Genomic DNA, 21,045 nt, shown 5'->3' with positions numbered 1-21,045 from the left:
TGGGAGAGTTCTAGGCGAGTCTAAACACAAGAAGTACAGCATATCTGTATGCGCGTAACCAGAGGGCCCAGAAGTTTTTATATAAATGGGCAAATAAAAATGTGTGTGTGCATCAGTAGCACACAAGGGGACACTTGGGCTGTGTTTACACTGAATTATCGTCATCAAAGTTGCGATAAATAGGACCTGGCTGCTCGGAAAAATCCGCTACGTAGCCGATCCAGCGCCACGTTTGGAATCAAATTCAGAATTGTGCGATTCTACGTGACTTGTGTTGGTCAGTTGTTGTCAGAAACAAAGCGGTTTCAGGTCTCTCTGGATGGCAGACTTGCTGACCCCGACTGACCCCGTCCAGACCCACCTGAAGGAACGAGCAAGAGCCCGTGATGTTCCTCTCTGCACCTCCTCCGCTCTCTCCATCACCTCGCGCAGTAGTTGCAGACAACCTCTCTGACCAAAAGTCGACAACAACAGCACAAAAGAGTTTTCCCCGCTGCCTGTGACTGAAGATATCGCTGCCTTCACTCCACTGGAAGCAGCTCCAGGCTTTTGGCCAGCACCATTACATGACAGCAGCAGCATCTTTTTGGGAGGTGCTACCCTTCGACCACCAGCACTTCCTAATAAACATCACCCACAAAACATCCCAGCACACGAGGAACCATCTCCTAGAAAGGCTGGCGGGCAGAGCCAAGGAGGACGCGACACCAGCGGAGAGCATGAGAGAGAATACAGCAGGCTGCTCTCCAACTCAACAAAGAGTGTGTGTTCACACAGCCAGACCTGGTGGGGCCTGGGCCTCAGCAGTGAGATACGGGTCGCTTTGGTAGCTCACAAACTAACACCAGCACTGAGAGAGGGAGAGAGCGCGGAGTGAGGGCAGAGGATTATTATTCATGTCCCGCAGTGGACACCAGCAGCCCCTGCTGGAGTTAGACATGGAGCTGCGAGCCAAATCCCTCAAATCAAGCAGAATTTGGACAAAAGGTAGCGATGCACGGCCCCAGGGCCCGGGCCAAAGGGACGGCTCCCCAAATATTAAGGGTTAGATCACTATTCTCAGAACAGAGTGGAAATATTATATTCACAAATGGTCCCTTAAGATGTCTGAGGTCCGTTAATGTTCCGAATGAGGGCGTATAGAGGCAGCATCAGGGGAGACGATGATTGGAGGGGGAGAGAAAATGCCTTTGGATGATGAGACTGACGTGAAGTGCAACTAGAGAACGGGCACGTTTTTTTCCTCTTTATTTTGCTTTTTACCAACATTCAACATCGAGTGATATTGAATTTAAAACTTCTACGCATCTCTCACCCAGCCTTCACCTCCGCTTTAATCACTACTCAAATGTTTGATTTTAACTGTATTTGATTTTGTGTTTGTAAAAGTTATTTCTATTAACTTGAAGGTCATTTGATTTGCGTAGCTTTGCTGCCATGACGGCAATCAGGAAAAAACGACGCCTTCGGAACCGATTGAGTCTCGGAGCTTTTCCAAAGGTGGGATATGAGCGCCCCCTGCTGGTGTGTTGCTTCATAGCAACTTCACAGGCCTCTTCAATCAAGCAAATCACAGAAAATGTGCAGCAAAAAAGCTGTAATCAGCTGATTCTCACCATATCTCTACTTTAACAGCAGTGAAGATTAAAAAGTATGATAAGAGTACTGCAAGCTGACATAGAATCTAATGTTAATATTGGCACATGAGATCGAGTTTGGTCATTCCACATGTTCTGTGTGCCAGCCATGATGTCAACTATCCAGCAGCAGGCAAAAGTTCAGCTCGAGTCTCTCCAGGATCTTTTTTTCAAGCAGGTTGGCACTAATAGGAGATAAAAGGCAGGAATTATCCAGAATAATGGCTGGTAAATGGGAAGAAACATGACATATGAAGCAAAAAGAGACAGAAACAAGGTGAGCTGAGTAAAGAGAGAGAGATGTGAATTTAAGAGCCAAGCTCAGTGCAACATTGTACATGAAATTATTCTCCAAAGAAATCGCTGGAAAATATCTAATATCAAAATAAAGATCACTGATAATAATGAACCATTTCCAGGAAGTAGTATTGTGTTTTGAAAATCAATATCCATCAAACATGATCGATATAAATGCGACTATTTGCTACATGTTCAGGATGACGGTCTTCTCTATCCAAGACGTCATGATGTTAGAGAACAGAAATGAGGTCTGGCTCAAGGTGAGCATGCTGCTGTCAATCAAGAGCCCCTCGGCCCCTGACACACATCTCTGCTAGTCCCCGTGTCAGTAGCCTTTATTGACTCCCCTCCACCACATAATTCCATTAATCAGTTCAATTTCCCTGTGGGCAGTGGTTTATTTCCATCATCAAATGCCTGATGAAATCTGTCGACGCTGCATATTAGGGAGCAATCCCCACAAATAGCTGATAGAGTTAACCAGTCACAAGCTGCGCAGGGGCATTGCTCCACTCTCATTTGAAGGGGAGGGAGGTGATAATGCCATGTGTCATCCTGTTGTGGGCGCGCATTAATGCCACCATCCAAGACAGGGAAGGAGGGAAAAGAGGAGCAGGGGAGGAGCAGGGGAGGAGAGAGAGGAGCAGGGGAGGGGAGAGAGGAGGGAGGTGATAATGCCATGTGTCATCCTGTTGTGGGCGCGCATTAATGCCACCATCCAAGACAGGGAAGGAGGGAAGAGAGGAGCAGGGGAGGAGCAGGGGAGGGGATGGAGGAGCAGGGGAGGGGCAGGGGAGGGGATGGAGGAGCAGGGGAGGGGAGAGAGGAGCAGGGGAGGAGCAGGGGAGGAGACAGGAGCAGGGGAGGAAAGGAGGAGGGAAGAGAGGAGCAGGGGAGGAGCAGGGGAGGGGAGAGAGAAGCAGGGGAGGAGCTGGGGAGGGAAGAGAGGAGCAGGGAAGGAGCAGGGGAGGGGAGAGAGGAGCAGGGAAGGAGCAGGGGAGGGGAGAGAGGAGCAGGGGAGGAAAGAGAGGAGAGAAGATTATTTTTCTTTTACTCTGCATCTGGGTCCTGGCCTCCTTGACTCTCCATAACACCTCGGTGGGATGTAGAAAACACCCCTCAGTCACAGGGGGTAACGGTACGAATAAACACACGGCAGAACTCAGGAACAGAAGGTTGTCAGGTTTACCAGGGCGGAGACAAGTCCAAGGCAGGCTGGGCCAAAACCAATAAGTCCAATCAAACTATGTGCTGGAGAGTCGGACATGGAGCAACAACAATCCTGCAAGGCAGGAATGTCCAGCAGTGGCTTAAATAGAGGGAGCCACAGGTGAAAATGGTGAAGGCTGATCACAGGTGTGGAGGAGGGGCGTGGCAGAGTGAGTGGAATGTTCCACCTCAGCAGGGGGGAGAAGATCAGGCATTAACGGGGCAGCAGCAGAATCCTGCTGAAAGGGACCACGTCCACCAGGGGACCTCGTGTCGGCGTGGCCTACAACAATCCTCTGAACCAACCTGGCCCAGCACGTCTCGTTGCCTCGGCTAGCTTGCATCCTTCCCTTAGTGCCTCATCCTTGTCTGCTGGAGAGAGCATAAATGGGCTAGACATACTGGGACAGAGAAGATAAATGGGCTGGTTATACTGGTACAGAGAGGATAAATGGGCTGGTTATACTGGGACAGAGAGAATAAATGGGCTGGTTATACTGGGACAGAGAGAATAAATGGGCTGGTTATACTGGGACAGAGAGCATAAATGGGCTGGTTATACTTGGACAGAGAGAATAAATGGGCTGGTTATACTGGGACAGAGAGGATAAATGGGTTGGTTATATTGGGACAGAGAGCATAAATGGGCTGGTTATACTGGGACAGAGAGCATAAATGGGCTGGTTATACTGGGACAGAGGGTATAAATGGGTTGGTTATACTGGGACAGAGAAGATAAATGGGCTAGTTATACTGGGACAGAGAGCATAAATGGGCTGGTTATACTGGGACAGAGAGGGTAAATGGGCTGATTATACTGGGACAGAGAGGGTAAATGGGCTGATTATACTGGTACAGAGAGGATAAATGGGCTGGTTATACTGGGACAGAGAGCATAAATGGGCTGGTCATACTAGGACAGAGAGCATAAATGGGCTGGTTATACTGGGACAGAGAAGATAAATGGGCTGGTTATACTGGTACAGAGAGGATAAATGGGCTGGTTATACTGGGACAGAGAAGATAAATGGGCTTGTTATACTGGGACAGAGAGCATAAATGGGCTGGTTATACTGGGACAGAGAGGATAAATGGGTTGGTTATATTGGGACAGAGAGCATAAATGGGCTGGTTATACTGGTACAGAGAGCATAAATGGGCTGGTTATACTGGGACAGAGGGTATAAATGGGTTGGTTATACTGGGACAGAGAAGATAAATGGGCTAGTTATACTGGGACAGAGAGCATAAATGGGCTGGTTATACTGGGACAGAGAGGGTAAATGGGCTGATTATACTGGGACAGAGAGGGTATAAATGGGCTGGTTATACTGGGACAGAGAGAATAAATGGGCTGGTTATACTGGGACAGAAAGGATTCATGAACTTGTGACACTGGGCAGAGAGAACAAACTGTTGTACTGGAAAAAATGTTGATTAGTTGACAGAAAGGACAAATTGACTGGTTTTAATGGGACAGAGTACTCATACTGGGAGAAATGATAAATAGACTGGTTATAGTTGGGTGGAGAGGACAAATGGACTGGTTATAATGGGACAGACGGGAATGACAGTCTGGTTATAGTGGGATGGTGCATGTTCAAAGGAAACTAAAATAGCTCTTTTACTGGAATAGAGATGTTAAATGTACTGGTTCTGTTCCCAGTCTAGAAGGAGTCGTTATAGAGGGATGGAAGGGGAATGGTTAGTGACTGGTTAGTGACACACAGAGTGTTTCTGGTGGAAAACAGCTTGCTCCCAACCTTCATCATTTACACCTCCCATTGAACCATTCCTTTCCAAGGGACTGGGAAAAGAAGGAAGGCCCACTCTTGATTGTGTAAGCACATCTGTGGGCTCATCAGGATCAGGATGTTGCTGCCACAAGTCCACAATTGGGGCCACGTTGAGGATAAGACAGATGGAAACCGGGCACCTCTTCTCCAGCACATAGCCCTCCCAGTCCACCAGATACTGGGGCCCTGTTCCTTCACAGTGCAGACATAGAGGACATTTGATGTGTGGGCAGAACCCCCATCAATGAGGCAAGGAGGTGAAGGACGTGGGACTACCAGGATCAGAGGGCTGTCAGGGACTGGTTTCAACCTGTCAAACTCATGTAAGACCAAAAAGCTTCTGCAGCTCCTGTAGTCGCCACTGCTGATGCATCTGCTGCATTGTTTCCGTCAGTATCTTGTGATCCAACTGACTTGTGAGCCGCCGCTTTAGCTTTAGGAATCTCCTTTGCTTCATCATGGCTTGCAGTGATTCCATGATTTGTGCATTATGCTGTATTGGAGTTCCATTGGGTTTCTTGAAGCCTCTTCCTTTCCGAGTGGCCTCATAAAGAAGATAAATTATTATTAATATTATTATTATGGCATAACTTGGTGTAGATGGTGACACGCTTACCTTCTGCCATAAGACTTTCGGTATGAGCAACCAATCCATCTGAGCTGACCATGGCTGTAGAGTCCAAATATCCAGCACCCACTTTGATCAACCATCAGTCAACTCCTCCAAGGCCGCATTTCCCAGCAGAAACTCTCCAGATTTGATCTCAATTTGTGTCTCACAGTTTCTTTCAAACCGTCTGGGCTCGCCATCTTTTGGTGTTTGGAGAAGGATCCTGCTGGCCAACATCTCTCTAGTGATCCACTCGAGACCATTTCTCCACCAGGGACCTTAAGGGCAGCCTTTGGGTGCAGCTCAGAAACCCCGGATTTCTCCTCAGAGACAGGGGACAGGAACATTTTTTGGGTTGACTTCCTCATTCCACTGAGCAAAGCTCCACTGAGCACAAGCCCTGCCACCTGTCTTATCTTTTTCCTGTTGATACATGTCTCTGTTTATGGGTTTCCCATCATAGACCTCTTACAGAAACCTTCTTTTCAAGGAGGCAGCAGGGTGAAGAAACATTACAGCTGTTTTCCTTGGCTCCCATGGGCCTCATGGCCCGGTTAATCCGGCACGCACCTGCTGGTCTCCCTAATTCACCAGTCTTATTTCCTGACCAATTTTTGAAAGGTGTTCTTGTGGTGGTGGCATTCGAAGGGAACTAAACCAGTCAGTGGCCTCTTTGCAGACCAGGGGACACTGGATCCTGTCACAGAGAGCTTCGTTGTGGAGTATTTTGGCCCTAGCTTGTCAACATTCCTCAGTCAGAGCTTCAATCATTAGAGTCAAACAGGAAACATTTGATCCAAATCGGGTCTGATAATGTGAAGCTAGTGGCTCATGTTATACAATAACCTTGGGTTGTTTAGAGATTTCATAATATGAGACACAAGCTTAATTTGTGAAAACTCCGACCTGTTCTGACTCAGGTCCAGAACCCTCAGATGGGAGAAGTTGGACTTCAGAGCTGAGGCCAGAGAGTCACAGCTAATGTCTGATAAAAAACAGCCACTCAAACTGAAGAGCAGCTGCGGGTTGTCACTGAGGTCCAGTCTTCTCAGATGGGACGGGTTGGAACTCAGAGGTGAGGCCAGGAAATCACAGCTCATCTCTGATAATCTGCATTGGCTCAAAATGAAGAGAGGTCAAAGGAAACAGGTTCATTTAATCACAGCTGATACTTAAGTTGCAGCAAATCAAACAAAAAAAACCCCCAAAAAACAAAGAAACATAAGTTAACCAGTCAGATTGTAGAGATACAGGAACTAACCTGAGAGTCTCCAGATCACAGAGTGGATTCTGCAGAAAGTCACAAAGAAGTTTCACTCCTGAATCCTGCAGGTTGTTCTGACTCAGGTCCAGTTTCCTCAGATGCGGGGGTTCGGTAGCGGCAGCTGGCCAAAAGAGGGCGATATTGCGCCGCCCAACTAGGGTTAGACTAAACCAGATAGTGTAATCAGTGTGTGTGTGTGTGTGTGTGTGTGTGTGTGTGTGTGTGTGTGTGTTTAAATTCACCACTATATATTGCAATTTTTCATAGAAAAGTAATTTTTGTATAAAAAAAAAGTCAGTATAGCAGCCAGCCAATTATTGACAGGAGGGTTAGGGAAAATTGATACAGTCAGTGATTGTAAATCTGATACCTGCTGGAGAGAATAAGAAACAGTTTAGGAAATGTTGTAAATATATATATATATATCTGTCTCATTACTGACAAATAATAGACAAAAAAAATAGACAAAGCTTTTCAGTGACTGGGACAGGAACAGGCAAGGATTCAAGCAGTGACTGAACTTAATATGGTCTCTTCTCTGGCATCAATATTTGGCTTTTGGTGTATACCTTTTAAAACAACGAGAACACCAAAGAAATTTTACATTTTGTAAAAGTCATGTGTTCAGTGATATGATTTTATGTGGTATTTGGTTCTAAATGTTTGATTAAACATTAGTTGTGGCCAACTAAAGAGAGAAAGGAATACAAGTGTGAAGAGAATCCTTAAATTAGCTCTTAGTGACATCCACAACTTCTCGGCCAACAGGGTAAACCAAGTCCAGAGTCCAGGAAGTTCTAGTATATTTAGGAGCTCTCTGAGTGCCTCTGATAATCTGTGAATACCTGCCTTGATTCTCTGAGCTGAGACAAAAACAATGAAAACCGTTTAAGCTTTAAATGAGTGAGAGACACTTGAACTGACTCGAGAGCCTCCAGTTTACAGTTCGGACTCTCCAGTCCAGAACAGAGAAGCTTCACTCCTGAATCCCGCAGCTCGTTTTGACTCAGGTCCAGGTCTCTCTGGTGGGACGGGTGGATCGGGTTGGACGTCAGGGCTGAGGCCAGATACTCACAGTTGATCTCAGATAAGTTGCACTTGGAGAAGCTAAACAAAGAACAAATGTAACATGTGAGTTGTAATCAGATGTGCTCAGCTTTGCTCAGTTAAATAGAAACATAATTGAAATCATCCCAAATTTGATCCTGAAATGATCTGGGCCTGTATTTATCAAGCTTCTTAGAATTCTTAGAGTCTGGGGAAAAGCTTCACTGAAAGCTACACCCAAAAGCAGTGGTTGGCTGTCAGGGCCTGCAAGGCCTTCTCTGCTGGCCTAAAAATATCTGAATCACAGACTGATGTTAATTGTATTTTGTCCATGAATACGTATTAAATAATTCCAAATGGTCTGTCTGCTTCCTTTCATTGCTAGATTGGTTGCGCTGCTTCCAGACCTGTATTTTCATATTTAAGCATTTAACCAATCACATTTCAGCCTTTATTTGTTGCCAGGGTCAAAGAAATCTGCCTGGAGGCCTTCACAATTAGTTCTGCTGTAGCATAAAATAAATGTCAATCAAACTGTTGCTTCAGCCAATCAGATTTTGAGTCGGCGACACCTAGGCCTTCTCGCAGACGTACGGAAACGTCAGTGTATTCACACGCTTTGATTGGATAGTGAGAGAGCGTACGAGCCAGAGCTAGCAAACTGCATCTGTAGGGAGCTGCACAAGCAAAGATATTGTTGTGTTGATTTAATAGCTGTTTTGTCAACCCACAATGGCTGAAGTAGGAGAAGAAATTGATTTGGTCGCTGATTTACTGTCAAAGCCATTTTCAAGACGGACTTTTCAAGAAAAGCTGGACATTGTTAAGCGAGGTCGGGCAACTCCGAAGCTAGCAAGCCTGTCACAACCGGGAAAAGGATTTGTCCGCTACTTTCAGTCCACTAACTACGAGCGGTACTCCGGGCTCACAGGCTCCGAGGAACGCTGCTAATCGTATTGCTGGGAGTGCTTGTTATTGGCCACTGATCGACATGGTGTTTGGAGCCACACTGGATTTGTAAATTTGACTTGCCTAACCTATACACATTGTTTGGCGGTGACCATCCCCGTGTCTACTGCTTCTGTTGAACGGACATTCTCAGCCCTAAAGCGAATTAAAACCTACGCCAGAAATACGACAGGGCAGGCTCGACTTTCAGCATTAGCTTCGATGGCGATAAAAAAAGGACTTCTTGATGGAACTGAAACGCACGGATAATCTGCACAACAGAGTCATTGAAATCTTCTTGAGGAAAGAAAGGAGGATGGATTTTGTGTACAAATAATCAGGATTTTTGGTGAGTAAAATGTTGCTATATTCCTAAATAATATTGCAATTCTATCAGGTTATTTTTGATGCTTTTTTTATGTGTGTCGCAGCTGTACCTGCAGTAGAAGTTTTATAACTATAAAATAGTTATTGAGGCTTGGATTGATTCAGACAGAGCACTACTGAAGGCCTAGGTGTGAAATGCACGGCCCACCACTGCCCAAAAGTCATCAAGCGTCACACTTGGGTAAGACTGAATCTTAATTGTTGGTCTTATGGAATTTCCAGGAGGACCAGTCACTTATCTTAGAAATACCTCAGTGAATACTTAAATGGACAAGGGGAGTGTATATATATATGTACATATATTGTGTACATATATTGACAATCATATTGAATCTAATATAAACCTTCCTTTATTTTTTTCAATAATTGAATTAGACAACTCACTTGAAACTGTTAATTGAGCGGATCTATATGCTGCGGCCACAGTCCACCAAACTGAAACCACATGGAATCCGAAAGAAAATCAAACTGGAGAAAAGACAACAGACTTTTTATGTCAAGTTAATTGAGGAAAAGAAGCTGATTATTGAAGTACAGCCAAACGCTTACAATCCATGACAAGGAAAAAACATCCACGAGAAGATGTTGCGAATCACAAAGAAACGCTTCTTAAGCCTTCCGCTGCCTCTCACCATCTATGTAATGGTAAAGAATAAAAACACAAGTGGAAGTGCAGCTCTCCTACATCAAAACCAACTTCTACTGGCAAATACCAACCACTTAAGAGACCCTTGGAGGTCTGGGGGACTAAGACTGATTCTTACGCTTGAGAAGTTTGATAAATAGCCTTTATTCTTAAGTTGGAAAGTCCAGCTAAATCTCTAAAGCGTCATGCTCCTGTGTTTTTGCTGCTGTTTCCTCTACAGACAGCTAGATAATAATAATGTCTGAAACAGCTAAAGCATTTAGAACTTTGAAGTTGCATCTTGTGGCGACCGTAGAGACTGGCTGTTAACAGGGATCTCCACTGAAAGAGGATCAAGATTGCAGCTGTGAGAATCTGCCACTGGTGGATGCTGAGGTTGTGATTGCCTACTTCCCATGCACAAATCGAGGGTGGTATAATGGTAAAGCATAGCAGTGAGGAGACCTCCTGATCGTGCTTGGAAGAGTTGCTAATTCACTCCCGGCCGGCATCAGCTGTGACAGCCTTGATGCAATTGGAGAGATCAAGGCAAACCAGGAAGATATTGCTGTCAAAGTCCCATTTCTTGCCATGTTAAATTTTTGTGCGCAACCTCTGGCCCACAAAATGACAGACAACTGAGGCACGCTCTGGTCATACAAATAGTTGGCAAGGAGACCCAGCAGACAAGTTTTCCTTGTAGGACTAAGCAATAAAAGCAAAGCCACTCCAACCACTGTCCCAGACTGCCTCAAAAGCCTGCTGTTTAGCTGCTGCTGCTGCTGCTGATAAAGCATAGACATGGGTCCTTAACACACATTGCACACATTAAAAGATGATGATTATGATGATATAATTAGATGGAGCAGTAAACTGATGTGCAGCATCTCCATCAAGGGTTTAAATGGCCCAGACATACTTTGGATCCTATTGGGAATACCAGGTCTGGTGTCTCTATTCTTCTTGAGCCTTTGTACAATATTCAATTTAGCTGGGCCTCTCTTCAAAAGCCTGCACACTGCATATATATACGTAGAAAGAAACCCATACCAGTGCTGGGCTATTGAGAACTGGTGACATTTTTTTTAGTTACCCTTAAGTTAACCAGGTTAGTACCATTTAGATGAAGAATCTCAATGAGACTATCAATCTTTTCTGTGACTCCCCGGTTTGCCTCTCCTTGGGCAAGACAGTCAGCAGCAAAACTAACAATACACATACTGTACATGGAGTCTTCTTTCAGAATTAAGGCATTAGACATTAAATATTAAACATTAAAACTATTAGTAATATTTTTTATCAGAAATAGATTTTGTTAGCCACTTAATACATATTTTAACCACATCCATCTTTAACAAGCTGCACACTTTCCGATGAGTGATTTTCAGGGTTAGACAGCTTCTCTCTGAGTGAGCGTCTTGTTTAGCTACAAAGGAAGACATTATTTGAAATCTCTTCTCCATCTAGAGGAGTAGAAGGATACATATTTGTTTTAATTTGTACACATTTGCCTCTACATATTTCCACTAATTCCAAATATATGTATATACATATTTATTTACCGTATTTTCACGACCGTAAGGCGCACTGTTTTAATAGGCGCAGTCTCAGTTATGGGTGCTATTTCTGTATTTAAAACATACATAAGGCGCACCGTATTATTAGGCGCATGCTGAAACATACAGTAAAAAATGGCAACGGAAGTAAAACAGTGAGTTTCGACACATTTATTGAACAAAATATTCATTCTTCCGCCACAAAACCATCAAAGTTTTCATCTTCTGTATCTGAATTAAACAGCTGCACTATTTCAATGTCCAACATCCCGAATTCCTCTTCTTAATCATCTGAATCAGACTCACCGACCGGTTCCGGTTCAGCATTTTGTGAAAGCTCTTACAATACATGAAGACGGTATCATAGCTCATGCGTCCACAATCCACCCACATATGGTGGCATAACTTGCCCGCCGCTGCCTCATAGTCTTTGTGAAGGAGTGTTCGCCTTCCGTCATCCAGCGCTCTGTCCGTTTCCGTGGCAGCCGAGAACCACGGTGAACGACGACTTCTCGTGCCCCGTTGTGCGTATCGCCACCGTGCTGGTCCCTTTTTCTCCATTTTGTGGGTCAAAGGGATGTTAAAATTCGGAGGGATCTCATCCATGTTGGTGATGTGGCTGGGCGCGGTTATCTTGTCGCGGCAGTAGGTGCGGAAGATGGCCACCCTCTCCTGGTTAGGGTTAGGGAAGATGGCCACCCTCTCCTGGTTAGGGTTAGGGAAGATGGCCACCCTCTCCTGGTTAGGGATAGGGTTAGGGAAGATGGCCACCCTCCCCTGGTAATCCGCTGGCAGCCGCTGCGCAACAGTTGTCCTTGCGCGTATGGAGAGATGCCGCCTCCTCATAAAGCAAAAACACTAAGATTGCTCGATTACCATTTTCAGCCACATATTCGATGGCCTGCAGTTTAAAGTAAGCCTCATTCATACGCGTCTCGCTTGACCGGCGCCATTTTAGGGGATCCTTACGCGTAGGTGTGTCGCTAATCGATTGGCGGAGCGTTTACCGTAGTGCACCCACCAAAGGCGCACAACAGATTTTGGAACTTAGTCCACACACAAGGTGCTCCATATTATAGGGCGCACTGTCGATTTTTTAGAAAATCTCAGTGCTTTAGGTGCGCCTTATAGTCGTGAAAATATGGTATATTTATTTGAATGTACCAATTTATTGTTTGATTTTTTGTAAACACTTTATGGTCTTAAAAAACAGAAACTACTGTTTAACATAATGAAATCAGCTTCCTTTATTATAATTCAGGGTGAATATGCAATTGAAAGACCAGATGGGACTGTACCCCAAACATATTTGTTCAGGGAGTCTTAATTTTTCTCTCCTTTACTGCCTCTGTATTGCCGCCGCCTTTTCAAAGCTTTTCGGCTGATCCTAGGCACGGCCATCGAGGTGGAGCAATGAGGCCCACCATCCATCCCATCAGGCAGCCTTGGAACAATGGAACTCCCAGCATTTATTTGTGTGTCCTTTCGTGGTGTCACCTTTAACTGAATTTTAGGCCGCTTGGAGTCGTGAAAGGTTGGGTCATCATCTTTAGAGCAATGAGTTCTTTTCCACCCTGTTTTTAAATGGCTCTCTTTGTTCTGCTGGGGGTTTTCACAATGTGACTGTAAAGTCTGTCCTTTTTCCTTGATGGCAGTAACCTCTGGCTCTTTAGAAGTTGTCCCCACCCTTCAAGACAACAAATACTTGACTTAAATAATTATCTGAGATCCTGCAATTTTTTCAAATGGATAAATCTAGGCTTTTAGGACTGAAATGAATGATCTTTGTGTAGACTTACTCAGTGTTTGTCAGAAAACTATGTTGCAACAGTTGAGCTGGGGTAATGCGCGTAGCAGGATCAAGGTCAAGCATTTTTTTTAACATGTTAACAAAACGACTAAGTTCTGGATTTTCGCTGCCTTTATTAGGGAAGGCCTGGAACAAAAAAAAAAATTAAAGTAGTTAATTACCCTGTAAATATATTCTTTATGCTATTGAGAAAGTGTTGTTCCATTGATGTGAATAACAAATTAAAACTGAAAACATACGCTTAAAATGTCATCCAAAGAATCCAGAAGCAAATGTCCTCCTCTACTGTGGCCTGTCTAAACAGATAACAGAAAATGAGTTAAGGACAATAAAATAAACATTCCTACCTATTAATTTGGGGAAAAATGAGAGACCGTAAGAAATATCTTAGACAAACTACCACAGATACCTTTAGTTTCCATGATCGATTCCATGGGCACATGCTTTTCTTAAAGTATTGCTTTGTTTTTTTCCCTGCATCCAGCATTCGATTTGGTGGTTGACCGAATAGCTCCACTATGTACCTCATCTGTGGGTAAAGAAAACACCACATCACAATATTCACCAAAAAAAGTTTATGTTGCAGAAAAGTTCGAAGAAAGGAATGAAGTAAACTACAAATACTACAAATATACTTACCACATCAAACTCATTGTCCCCATCAAACAGCCGATTCCCAAGATGTAACATTCCAGCCAAACAGCCCAGAGTCCACATGTCAACAGCCTCTGTCAAAGGAAGACCCAAAAGGACCTCTGGAGACCTATAAAAGGGTGTTAATTTGCTTTTTACAGTTGGTTATTTATAGATTTTCATGATTTTAAACATTTGTAAAAAATAATTACCTGTAACAGAGAACCTGTATAACTGAGCCCTGTGGTATACTGGATGCAACCCTGGCAACGCCAAAGTCGATGAGTTTGATTTTGAAAGGCTGCTTTTCATGGTCCACTAGCATAATATTGTCCAGCTTTATGTCACAATGTGCTAGTCCCACACTCCTCAGAGATTGAAGTGCAATTGCAAGCTTAAAGCGAATAAAACACTTTCAGAATACTTTTTCAACATTAGATCAAAGTGCTATTAACGAAAAAGGAAGTGCACCGAGACATACCTGTTGGACAATAAATCTGATTGCTTTTAGAGGCAGAGGACGAAAATTGTTCTCCGCCATGAAGTCAAAGAGACTTTTGTCCAGGTATTCAAAGACAAAACAGAAATATCCTCTGTCAAAAAAGGCTGCATGAATCTGGACAATGTTGCATATTTCCGGATCCAGACTTTTGAGCTTTAGCAGGGCTTGTATCTAAGGAGACAAATGTCAAGGTTCACCTTAATTAAACCATATACAAGGGCAAATAGGAACAAAAGTTGCTATTACATACTTCCTTCTCTACACGATCATAGTAATCTCCTTTTTTCTTTATGACTTTGACTGCCACAGTCTTGTCTTCTTTCAGTCTTATACATTTGACTACTTTGCCAAATGAACCCTCTCCCAGAATGGACTGCACCTGATAATTGGTTTGTCTGGAATAGAGTATGCTTCCAATTTCCACGATGCTGTCCTCGTATGTGGATGGATATGGACAGCAATGTTGGTAGCTGATATGTTGGAAGAGAGGAGAAAAAAGATTAAGAGAAGTCTCCTTTTAAATCAAAATGGAGGACAGAAACTCTAGGGAAACACTTATCTCATGACAAGTTGTAGTCATTAATTATCCAGCATAACAGGCAATTTATTAAGGTTGTCTTCAGTATCATTGATCACCTTAAGCTTACCCTCACTGCACAGTGCTCCATTTACCAAAGGACTAAGCCAACCTAACAACTGTATCCAAAGATATAAGATGCCTGATATTTCTCACCTTACACCATTAAAATAACCCATAATTTCTAGTTTTGTTGCAGAAACTTTATAAGCTGCTTCATTCACAAAGCTGCAGTAGAACAGCAATAAAAGGGATATACAGGACTTCCGGTTGATTTGGGGTCACATTTTTTGTAGATCTTGTCTGCCAATTTTGTCTACCTATATCTGTTGTCACTCTATTCTCAAAACAAAATTATTTCATGTTCATTTCCAAACAGCAATATCAAACTTTTCACCATGCCTCATGTGTGTGCGAATTGTCTTGATTTTTTGTCCATAGGTAAGGGTATATAATAAAAACATAACTTGTCCAATGCTCAGACCCTAAAAAAATCCTTACAGAGAAAGTCAATCAGATCCACCATTTTGCCAAAAACCTGCAATCTCTACAAGGCCAGACATTTTATTTTTAGCTAATGTACCGGTAAATTTCCTTGCCAAATAATTGAATTGATCAAAACTTACCCGTATGCCATCTTTTGTGTAGTGCTGAGTAGAATGTTTGTTATGACTCTATAAACCAGACTATTTCCAAGCAGAATGAAACAGCCAAAGTTATTCCTATTTTAAAACCTCCTGGCAAACATGTAATGTCAAATTGTAGACCGGTTTCTCTATTACCCCAATCCTCACAAATACTGAATAAAATGACCTATGTTAGACTCTGTCCTTTCATACCAAAGCGCCAAAGGTTTTTTTTTTAATATATTTGTCTATCATGTTCAAAGATCAAAGACATGATATCCCTTTACCCACAATCCCTCTGTCACCCATTGTCATTTTATAAAGTACTGGTAAATTTAACAATAGAAAACTGTGTGATAGTAGACTCTCCTCTCCCCCATAGACTTCAATGGAAAATGACAAAATGGAGGGAAAATCCAAATCTCAAAGCCCACTCATCTTAAATCAAGGCTGTATTGTAATTAACAGCTCTTATTTTAATTAATTGTTTAGTTTTGGTTTTAAAGGTTTTATGGGCAAAACTTAAGGGTACATATGGGTTAAATGTAGCATCTCTTAAGACCCCGCGTCCACATGTGTGGACATCACATTTTGGGCTAGATTACCACAGTAATTAATTCTGCTTAACTGGGGCCTAATTGCCACATATGTGGGTACTTACACCACCTCCTAGTGGTGTCAGAAGAGTACTACACTATACGGTGTATTCAAAATGGCGGAGAGCACATTCGAAAATTCAGGTAGCCACTCCAAACACAAATATCGACCAGGTAAGAAGTCCAGTCAAATTTAATGGCTTATTCTTGTTTAGATTTGCATATAAGCATTGTAAGTTTGCTATGGCATGCAAATTTGACAAAGTTTAGTAAAAGTAACGATGTAATATGCTGCTAAACACGATGTACACATATGTGTACAGAGGGATCGAAAATGTTATTTTTAGGGGTGGGCAAGTGAAGCCTCACGAAGCACTGAGGCTTCACCACTTCACCACTTTCCTAACAATTGTGTCGAAAAAGATTCAAAGCTTCGAGACTTCAGTGATGGGGACATCTGGTGGACAACCGAAGCCATAGAAACCTCCAAAGAGCACGACTGAAGCACTGGCACTGTTTCAATCCCATGACGCTATTGTGTGGTCATCCAGGTGTTTTGTTCATTCATACCAAATAATGATTATATTCCCATTACAATAAAATATGCAGATACTCCCCCCTTACTCTAAAAGATAAAGATAATGGTTTGTCATTTGTCTTATGTTTGATTTGGAATGATTTTTCACAGAAGCAGAACAGTTATTTGTCCTCACAAACTCTAGAACATCGCTTATTGGTGGTACTCGCCATGAAACTTGCCAAAATACTCTCACTCTTCAAATCTCTATCTCCTCACAAACCAATAATTTTATTTCCAGAGCGTTTTTCTCTACAAAGAGCACTGGAATTACTCAGTGCAATGGATGGAGACACGTCAGATTTAGAAGATTTGTCTGACAATGATGATGACATCCTGGATGCCAATTATCAACCCCAACCTCAGGAGCAAAGCAGCAGTGAGGATGAGAGCAGTGGTGATGAGTACCCCATTCCACAGCCCACTGAGGGGTACGTAAACGTCTCCGTGGTGAAGATAATGGTTAGCCAAGACTTAGTGGATATTTGTTTATTTTAGGGCTTCAGGGCTAAGTAAATGTTTTAGAGGAATACATAAAGGTACAGCACCATTCAATGTTTCTAGCAAAATGCCAATTCGCAACACTTGACATTCAGGGACAGGTACAGGTTCAGGCTATGGCGCTGCCAGATCCCACACTCCCAGAAGTAGCTGTCAAACTCGGCATATTGAGGCTGATGGCTCAAATGATGGTCCAGAAGAGCCAACAACAGGACCAAGCCCTCAGGGACAATCTTATAAAGGTAATAATAATAATGGTTCTTATTTTGGCATGCCTTGAAGGCAAATCCTAAAATTTCATATAAATGTTCACTCAGATTCAACCATGTTATGCACCAATACACCTCAGTGAATTGCTTGTGTGAGTCACTTCGCAATAAGCACAATTTGTATTTTGATTCTTTTTGTGCAGGACGTGGAATGCGCTGGAGGGCAGCTCCATTGATGCCAAACCTTGTAGAGTTTGAGAATGAGGATGAAACTGAGCATGACCGAAATAGCTGGACCCCACTGAACTATTTAGAACAGTATATAGATCGAGATTTAATGAAAACGATAGCAGATTGCACTAACACTGTGTCACTGAGTAGGAGTGGGGACCTATTCAAAACATCAGTCGATGAGATTTACTATTTTGTTGGTGCCTGTATTCTGATGTCCTGTGTCCCATACCCAAAAATGAGAATGTACTGGTCCAAATCCCTCAGAGTCACTTCTATCACTGACAGATTCACTCGGGACAGATTCTTCAAGCTGAGGCAATCATTAAAAGTCCTGATTGATGATGATGTGCCAGAAGACCTGAGGAAGCGTGACAAATTCTGGAAGGTGCGACCTTTTCTGGATAGGATTTTGCAAGGCTGCAGGTCTCAGACTCGGCCTGAATGTGTATCGATTGATGAACAGATGTTTCCTTTCACAGGAGCCTGTCCATGTAGGCAGTATTTGCCAATGAAGCCAAACCCTGTTGGCATAAAGAACTTTGTTTTGCCACAACAGATGGCATTGTGCTGGACTTTGATCTTTATCAAGGTTCAGCTGCATTGCGTGAGCAGGTCGAAGAACCAGAGGGTCTGGGTTTGGGAAGTTTAGTCATGGCTCGTCTGTGTCAAACTGCATCGTGGCACAAAAGTGTATTGTGACCGGCTCTTCACAAGAATCCAAGGTGCGGAGCAAATGCTGAAGGAGCTGTACATGACTGGTACAGTAATGAAGAACCGGGTCACTGCAGCAGTGCAGAAGTTACCTACTGATAAAATCATGCAAAATGCAGGAAGAGGTACTTCAAAAGAAGTTTCTACTGAAGATGGACAGTTGTGTGTCGTGAAGTGGTTTGACAAGAAACCAGTTCTCATGATATCTGCTGTTCATGGTACACAACCTGAAGACATCTGCCAGCGCTGGGACAAGAAACAGAAAAAATATGTGTCTGTCTTCTGACCAAGCATTGTCCGGGAGTACAACCTCAAGATGGGTGGAGTTGACTTGATCGACAGAATGATCAGTTATTATCGCATGAGCAGCCGTACTAAGAAGTGGACAATGAGGATGCTAATGCACTTCACAGATCTGGCTTTAGCCAACAGCTGGCTACTCTATCGCAAAGATCTGGCAACGTGTGGGGCACCAAGGAAGAGCATCATGCAGTTCCTGGAGTTTCGCATGGAAGTGGCCAGGACCTTCTTGGCCCAGCATCACAGTCAAGAAGATGATGCAGACTTTCCAGAGCTGTCAGAGGGAGAAGATGACTCTTTACAAGGGAAAAAACGTCCAGTGATGGCAGTGCCCCATGTGTCTGTCCGCAGGAGGGCTAATGCACATCTCTCAGAGATGATCAGCATGAAGAATGCAGCACGATGCAGAGCGGCAGGCTGCACAGGGAGAACCCGAGTGCTTTGTGTGACCTGCAAGGTGTTCTTGTGCTTGCGAACCGAGCGCAACTGTTACGTAGAATTTCATACATAGATGTGACAGACATATGACGTGTTATTTTGTTTTGTTTTTTGGGCTGTGATGTTTAAAACATGTTCAAAACTATGTTTGTATGTGTTATTAATAATGTGTTTTTATTGTCATTACAGTCTAACCTGTATTCAGGATTCAAATAAAGAGTTTTTCATTCTATTACACAAAAACTTTATTATTGATTTCATTGTGCTTTATGGAAATTCAGACCGAGTGTACACATATGTGGCCATCATTTTTCTCTAAAACTACATCATGTCAAAAGATGATGCTTAGTTTTTATACTTATCAGGTTCCAATAAGTCCAAATAGCAAAGAGAAATAAAAATTGCATATCAAACAAGAGCTCGGGTCTTAAGACTGTTCATCAAGGTGTTATATTAACGTTAGCCGCTCAGTGGCAGGAGAAAGACAGCAGCAACATTGTAAAGTGGAGAAGAGAGGAACACATGCCCTTCGCTGAACTGTGATCACAGTGTTTTAGATCCACGTATCCCTTCCTCCCTTAGTTGTGAAGACCTTATGAGCTTCTTCACTGATAAAGTTCTAGCTATCAAAGAGAAAGCTAACCAGGCCATCCCAACAACTGGACCATCACCAGATGTGCTGACTGTCGGAACATACAGGTTCTCCAACGAGCCCTTAAACTCCTTTACCCCTATATATTTTTCTGAGGCATCTTCGCTAATTCAGAAATCAGAGTCCACTACATGTCCCATCCCAACACACCTGTTGGAGGATGTTTTGCCAATGATAGGCAGTTCTATCCTGGACCAGATCAATTGTTCTTTAGTGACAGGTTATGTACCCCAGTCCTACAAGGTGGCAGTGATTAAGCCGTTGCTTAAAAAACCATCACTGGATCCTGCTGTGTTAGCAAATTATAGGACGGGGTGTTTGTCTTGGTGTGCTTTGATGGTTGTTTTCCTTGTTCCTGCTCTGTTCCTCTCTTTCTCCAGGGGCCCTGGTGGAGTCACTTTCCTGCAGCTGTGGCTGGTGACAGTCATACCTGCGGCCAATTGTTAATCAGCTGGCTATTTAGGCCCTGGGCTCCTGTTCACCAGTGTGGGATTGTTTTGTCAGTTCTTACCCTTTACCGAGATTTAAGATTTGTAATCATGTCTCATTCGCTGCTCAAGGTCACCATGCCTCCCTCCTTTGGAGAAGGAACGAGCAGGATTTTTTCCCTGTGCTGAGTGTGATTTCCCCCCACAGCGCTCGTGGCTTCTTTTGTTTTCAATAAAGCCTTTTGAGACTTAGTTGGCTGTTTCCTCTCTGCATTCGGGTCTTTGTCAAACTAAATCTTAACTGCGGGTATTTTATCCCGGCCAAAAAGTACTGTTGCTGCATGCAAGCCAGTTGGTGACTAAATGGCAATGGACTATATGAAATCAGTAAACGTGTGTTGACGGAGTTCCAGGTGTGATATGGTGCACAAGCGGCTTTTGGTCTGCTCTGTGCAGGAGGAGGACACCATCACGACAGTAGAGGCACCAGAGGTGGACGTATTACACGTGTCTCTCGTCCACCAAGCAGAGGTGAAACCCCTGCTTGACCAAGAGCTCTTCAGAGAGACACCAGGTTTCACCTCACTGGGTCAACATAGGATTTGTGTTAACGCTGGCTTTCCAGCGTTAGATAAATTTGTCTTTGCCAGCGGTAACCTGAGCTTTCAAAAGGGTGACAGGGTCACCCAGGAGGAGAACACCATTTGCTTTGGTTTTGATCACTCACCGCTTGTTTGATTCACTCCTGGACCTTTTGTTCTGTTTGATTAACCTTTTATTCAGAGTTTTCTCTATTCTCTACTGTCTGCATTTTCAGGTCCCATTCTTGTGCTTCCGATCGATTCTTAACTGAACAATCTGGCCACAATGGG

General features: G+C 43.4%; 2 protein-coding genes and 1 long non-coding RNA gene across 6 annotated transcripts; 1 reads left to right on the top strand and 2 right to left on the bottom strand.

The window, feature by feature from the left end:
- Positions 1-1,344: 1,344 nt before the first annotated feature.
- On the bottom strand, positions 1,345-3,402 carry LOC105418760 (uncharacterized). Its single transcript, XR_965823.2, has 2 exons — positions 2,992-3,402; positions 1,345-1,822 (listed from the first exon to the last, which is right to left on the bottom strand). It is a non-coding gene; the product is annotated as an uncharacterized lncRNA (long non-coding RNA).
- Positions 3,403-8,479: 5,077 nt separating this feature from the next.
- On the top strand, positions 8,480-19,331 carry LOC105418761 (uncharacterized). 4 transcript variants are annotated; one of them, XM_029848964.1, is made up of 6 exons: positions 8,480-9,160; positions 9,243-9,379; positions 16,942-17,131; positions 17,297-17,443; positions 17,614-18,029; positions 18,124-19,331. In XM_029848964.1, the coding sequence occupies exons 3-6, from the start codon at positions 17,023-17,025 to the stop codon at positions 18,154-18,156; spliced, it is 705 nt and encodes a 234-aa protein (XP_029704824.1). In that variant the 5' UTR covers positions 8,480-9,160; positions 9,243-9,379; positions 16,942-17,022; the 3' UTR covers positions 18,157-19,331. The 4 variants fall into 4 exon arrangements, with proteins under 4 accessions (XP_029704824.1, XP_029704821.1, XP_029704823.1 ...); XM_029848961.1 differs by having other exon boundaries at positions 17,614-19,331; XM_029848963.1 differs by lacking the exons at positions 8,480-9,160; positions 9,243-9,379 and adding an exon at positions 16,250-16,674 and having other exon boundaries at positions 17,614-19,331.
- Positions 12,588-14,292, bottom strand: LOC115252796 (homeodomain-interacting protein kinase 4-like). Its single transcript, XM_029848965.1, has 5 exons — positions 14,035-14,292; positions 13,829-13,952; positions 13,599-13,718; positions 13,429-13,485; positions 12,588-13,315 (listed from the first exon to the last, which is right to left on the bottom strand). The coding sequence occupies exons 1-5, from the start codon at positions 14,145-14,147 to the stop codon at positions 13,175-13,177; spliced, it is 555 nt and encodes a 184-aa protein (XP_029704825.1). The 5' UTR covers positions 14,148-14,292; the 3' UTR covers positions 12,588-13,174.
- Positions 19,332-21,045: the final 1,714 nt, after the last annotated feature.

This window comes from Takifugu rubripes, chromosome 15, assembly GCF_901000725.2.
Source record: "Takifugu rubripes chromosome 15, fTakRub1.2, whole genome shotgun sequence".
Taxonomy (NCBI): domain Eukaryota; kingdom Metazoa; phylum Chordata; class Actinopteri; order Tetraodontiformes; family Tetraodontidae; genus Takifugu; species Takifugu rubripes.
The sequence above is the reverse complement of the archived record's forward strand: the minus strand, read 5'-3'. Positions and strand labels throughout refer to the sequence as shown.

What these genes read in the sequence shown, in the direction of transcription:
- LOC115252796 (XM_029848965.1), bottom strand. Translation starts at nt 14,147, where the DNA reads ATGCTAGTGGACCATGAAAAGCAGCCTTTCAAAATCAAACTCATCGAC. An exon ending in ATACAGGTTCTCTGTTACAG is followed by an intron (nt 13,953 to 14,034) that starts GTAATTATTTTT and finishes ACCCTTTTATAG; the next exon opens with GTCTCCAGAGGTCCTTTTGG. An exon ending in ATCGATCATGGAAACTAAAG is followed by an intron (nt 13,486 to 13,598) that starts GTATCTGTGGTA and finishes TTATCTGTTTAG; the next exon opens with ACAGGCCACAGTAGAGGAGG.
- LOC105418761 (XM_029848961.1), top strand. Translation starts at nt 17,023, where the DNA reads ATGATGATGACATCCTGGATGCCAATTATCAACCCCAACCTCAGGAGC. An exon ending in ATTCCACAGCCCACTGAGGG is followed by an intron (nt 17,132 to 17,296) that starts GTACGTAAACGT and finishes CTTGACATTCAG; the next exon opens with GGACAGGTACAGGTTCAGGC. An exon ending in TCAGGGACAATCTTATAAAG is followed by an intron (nt 17,444 to 17,613) that starts GTAATAATAATA and finishes CTTTTTGTGCAG; the next exon opens with GACGTGGAATGCGCTGGAGG.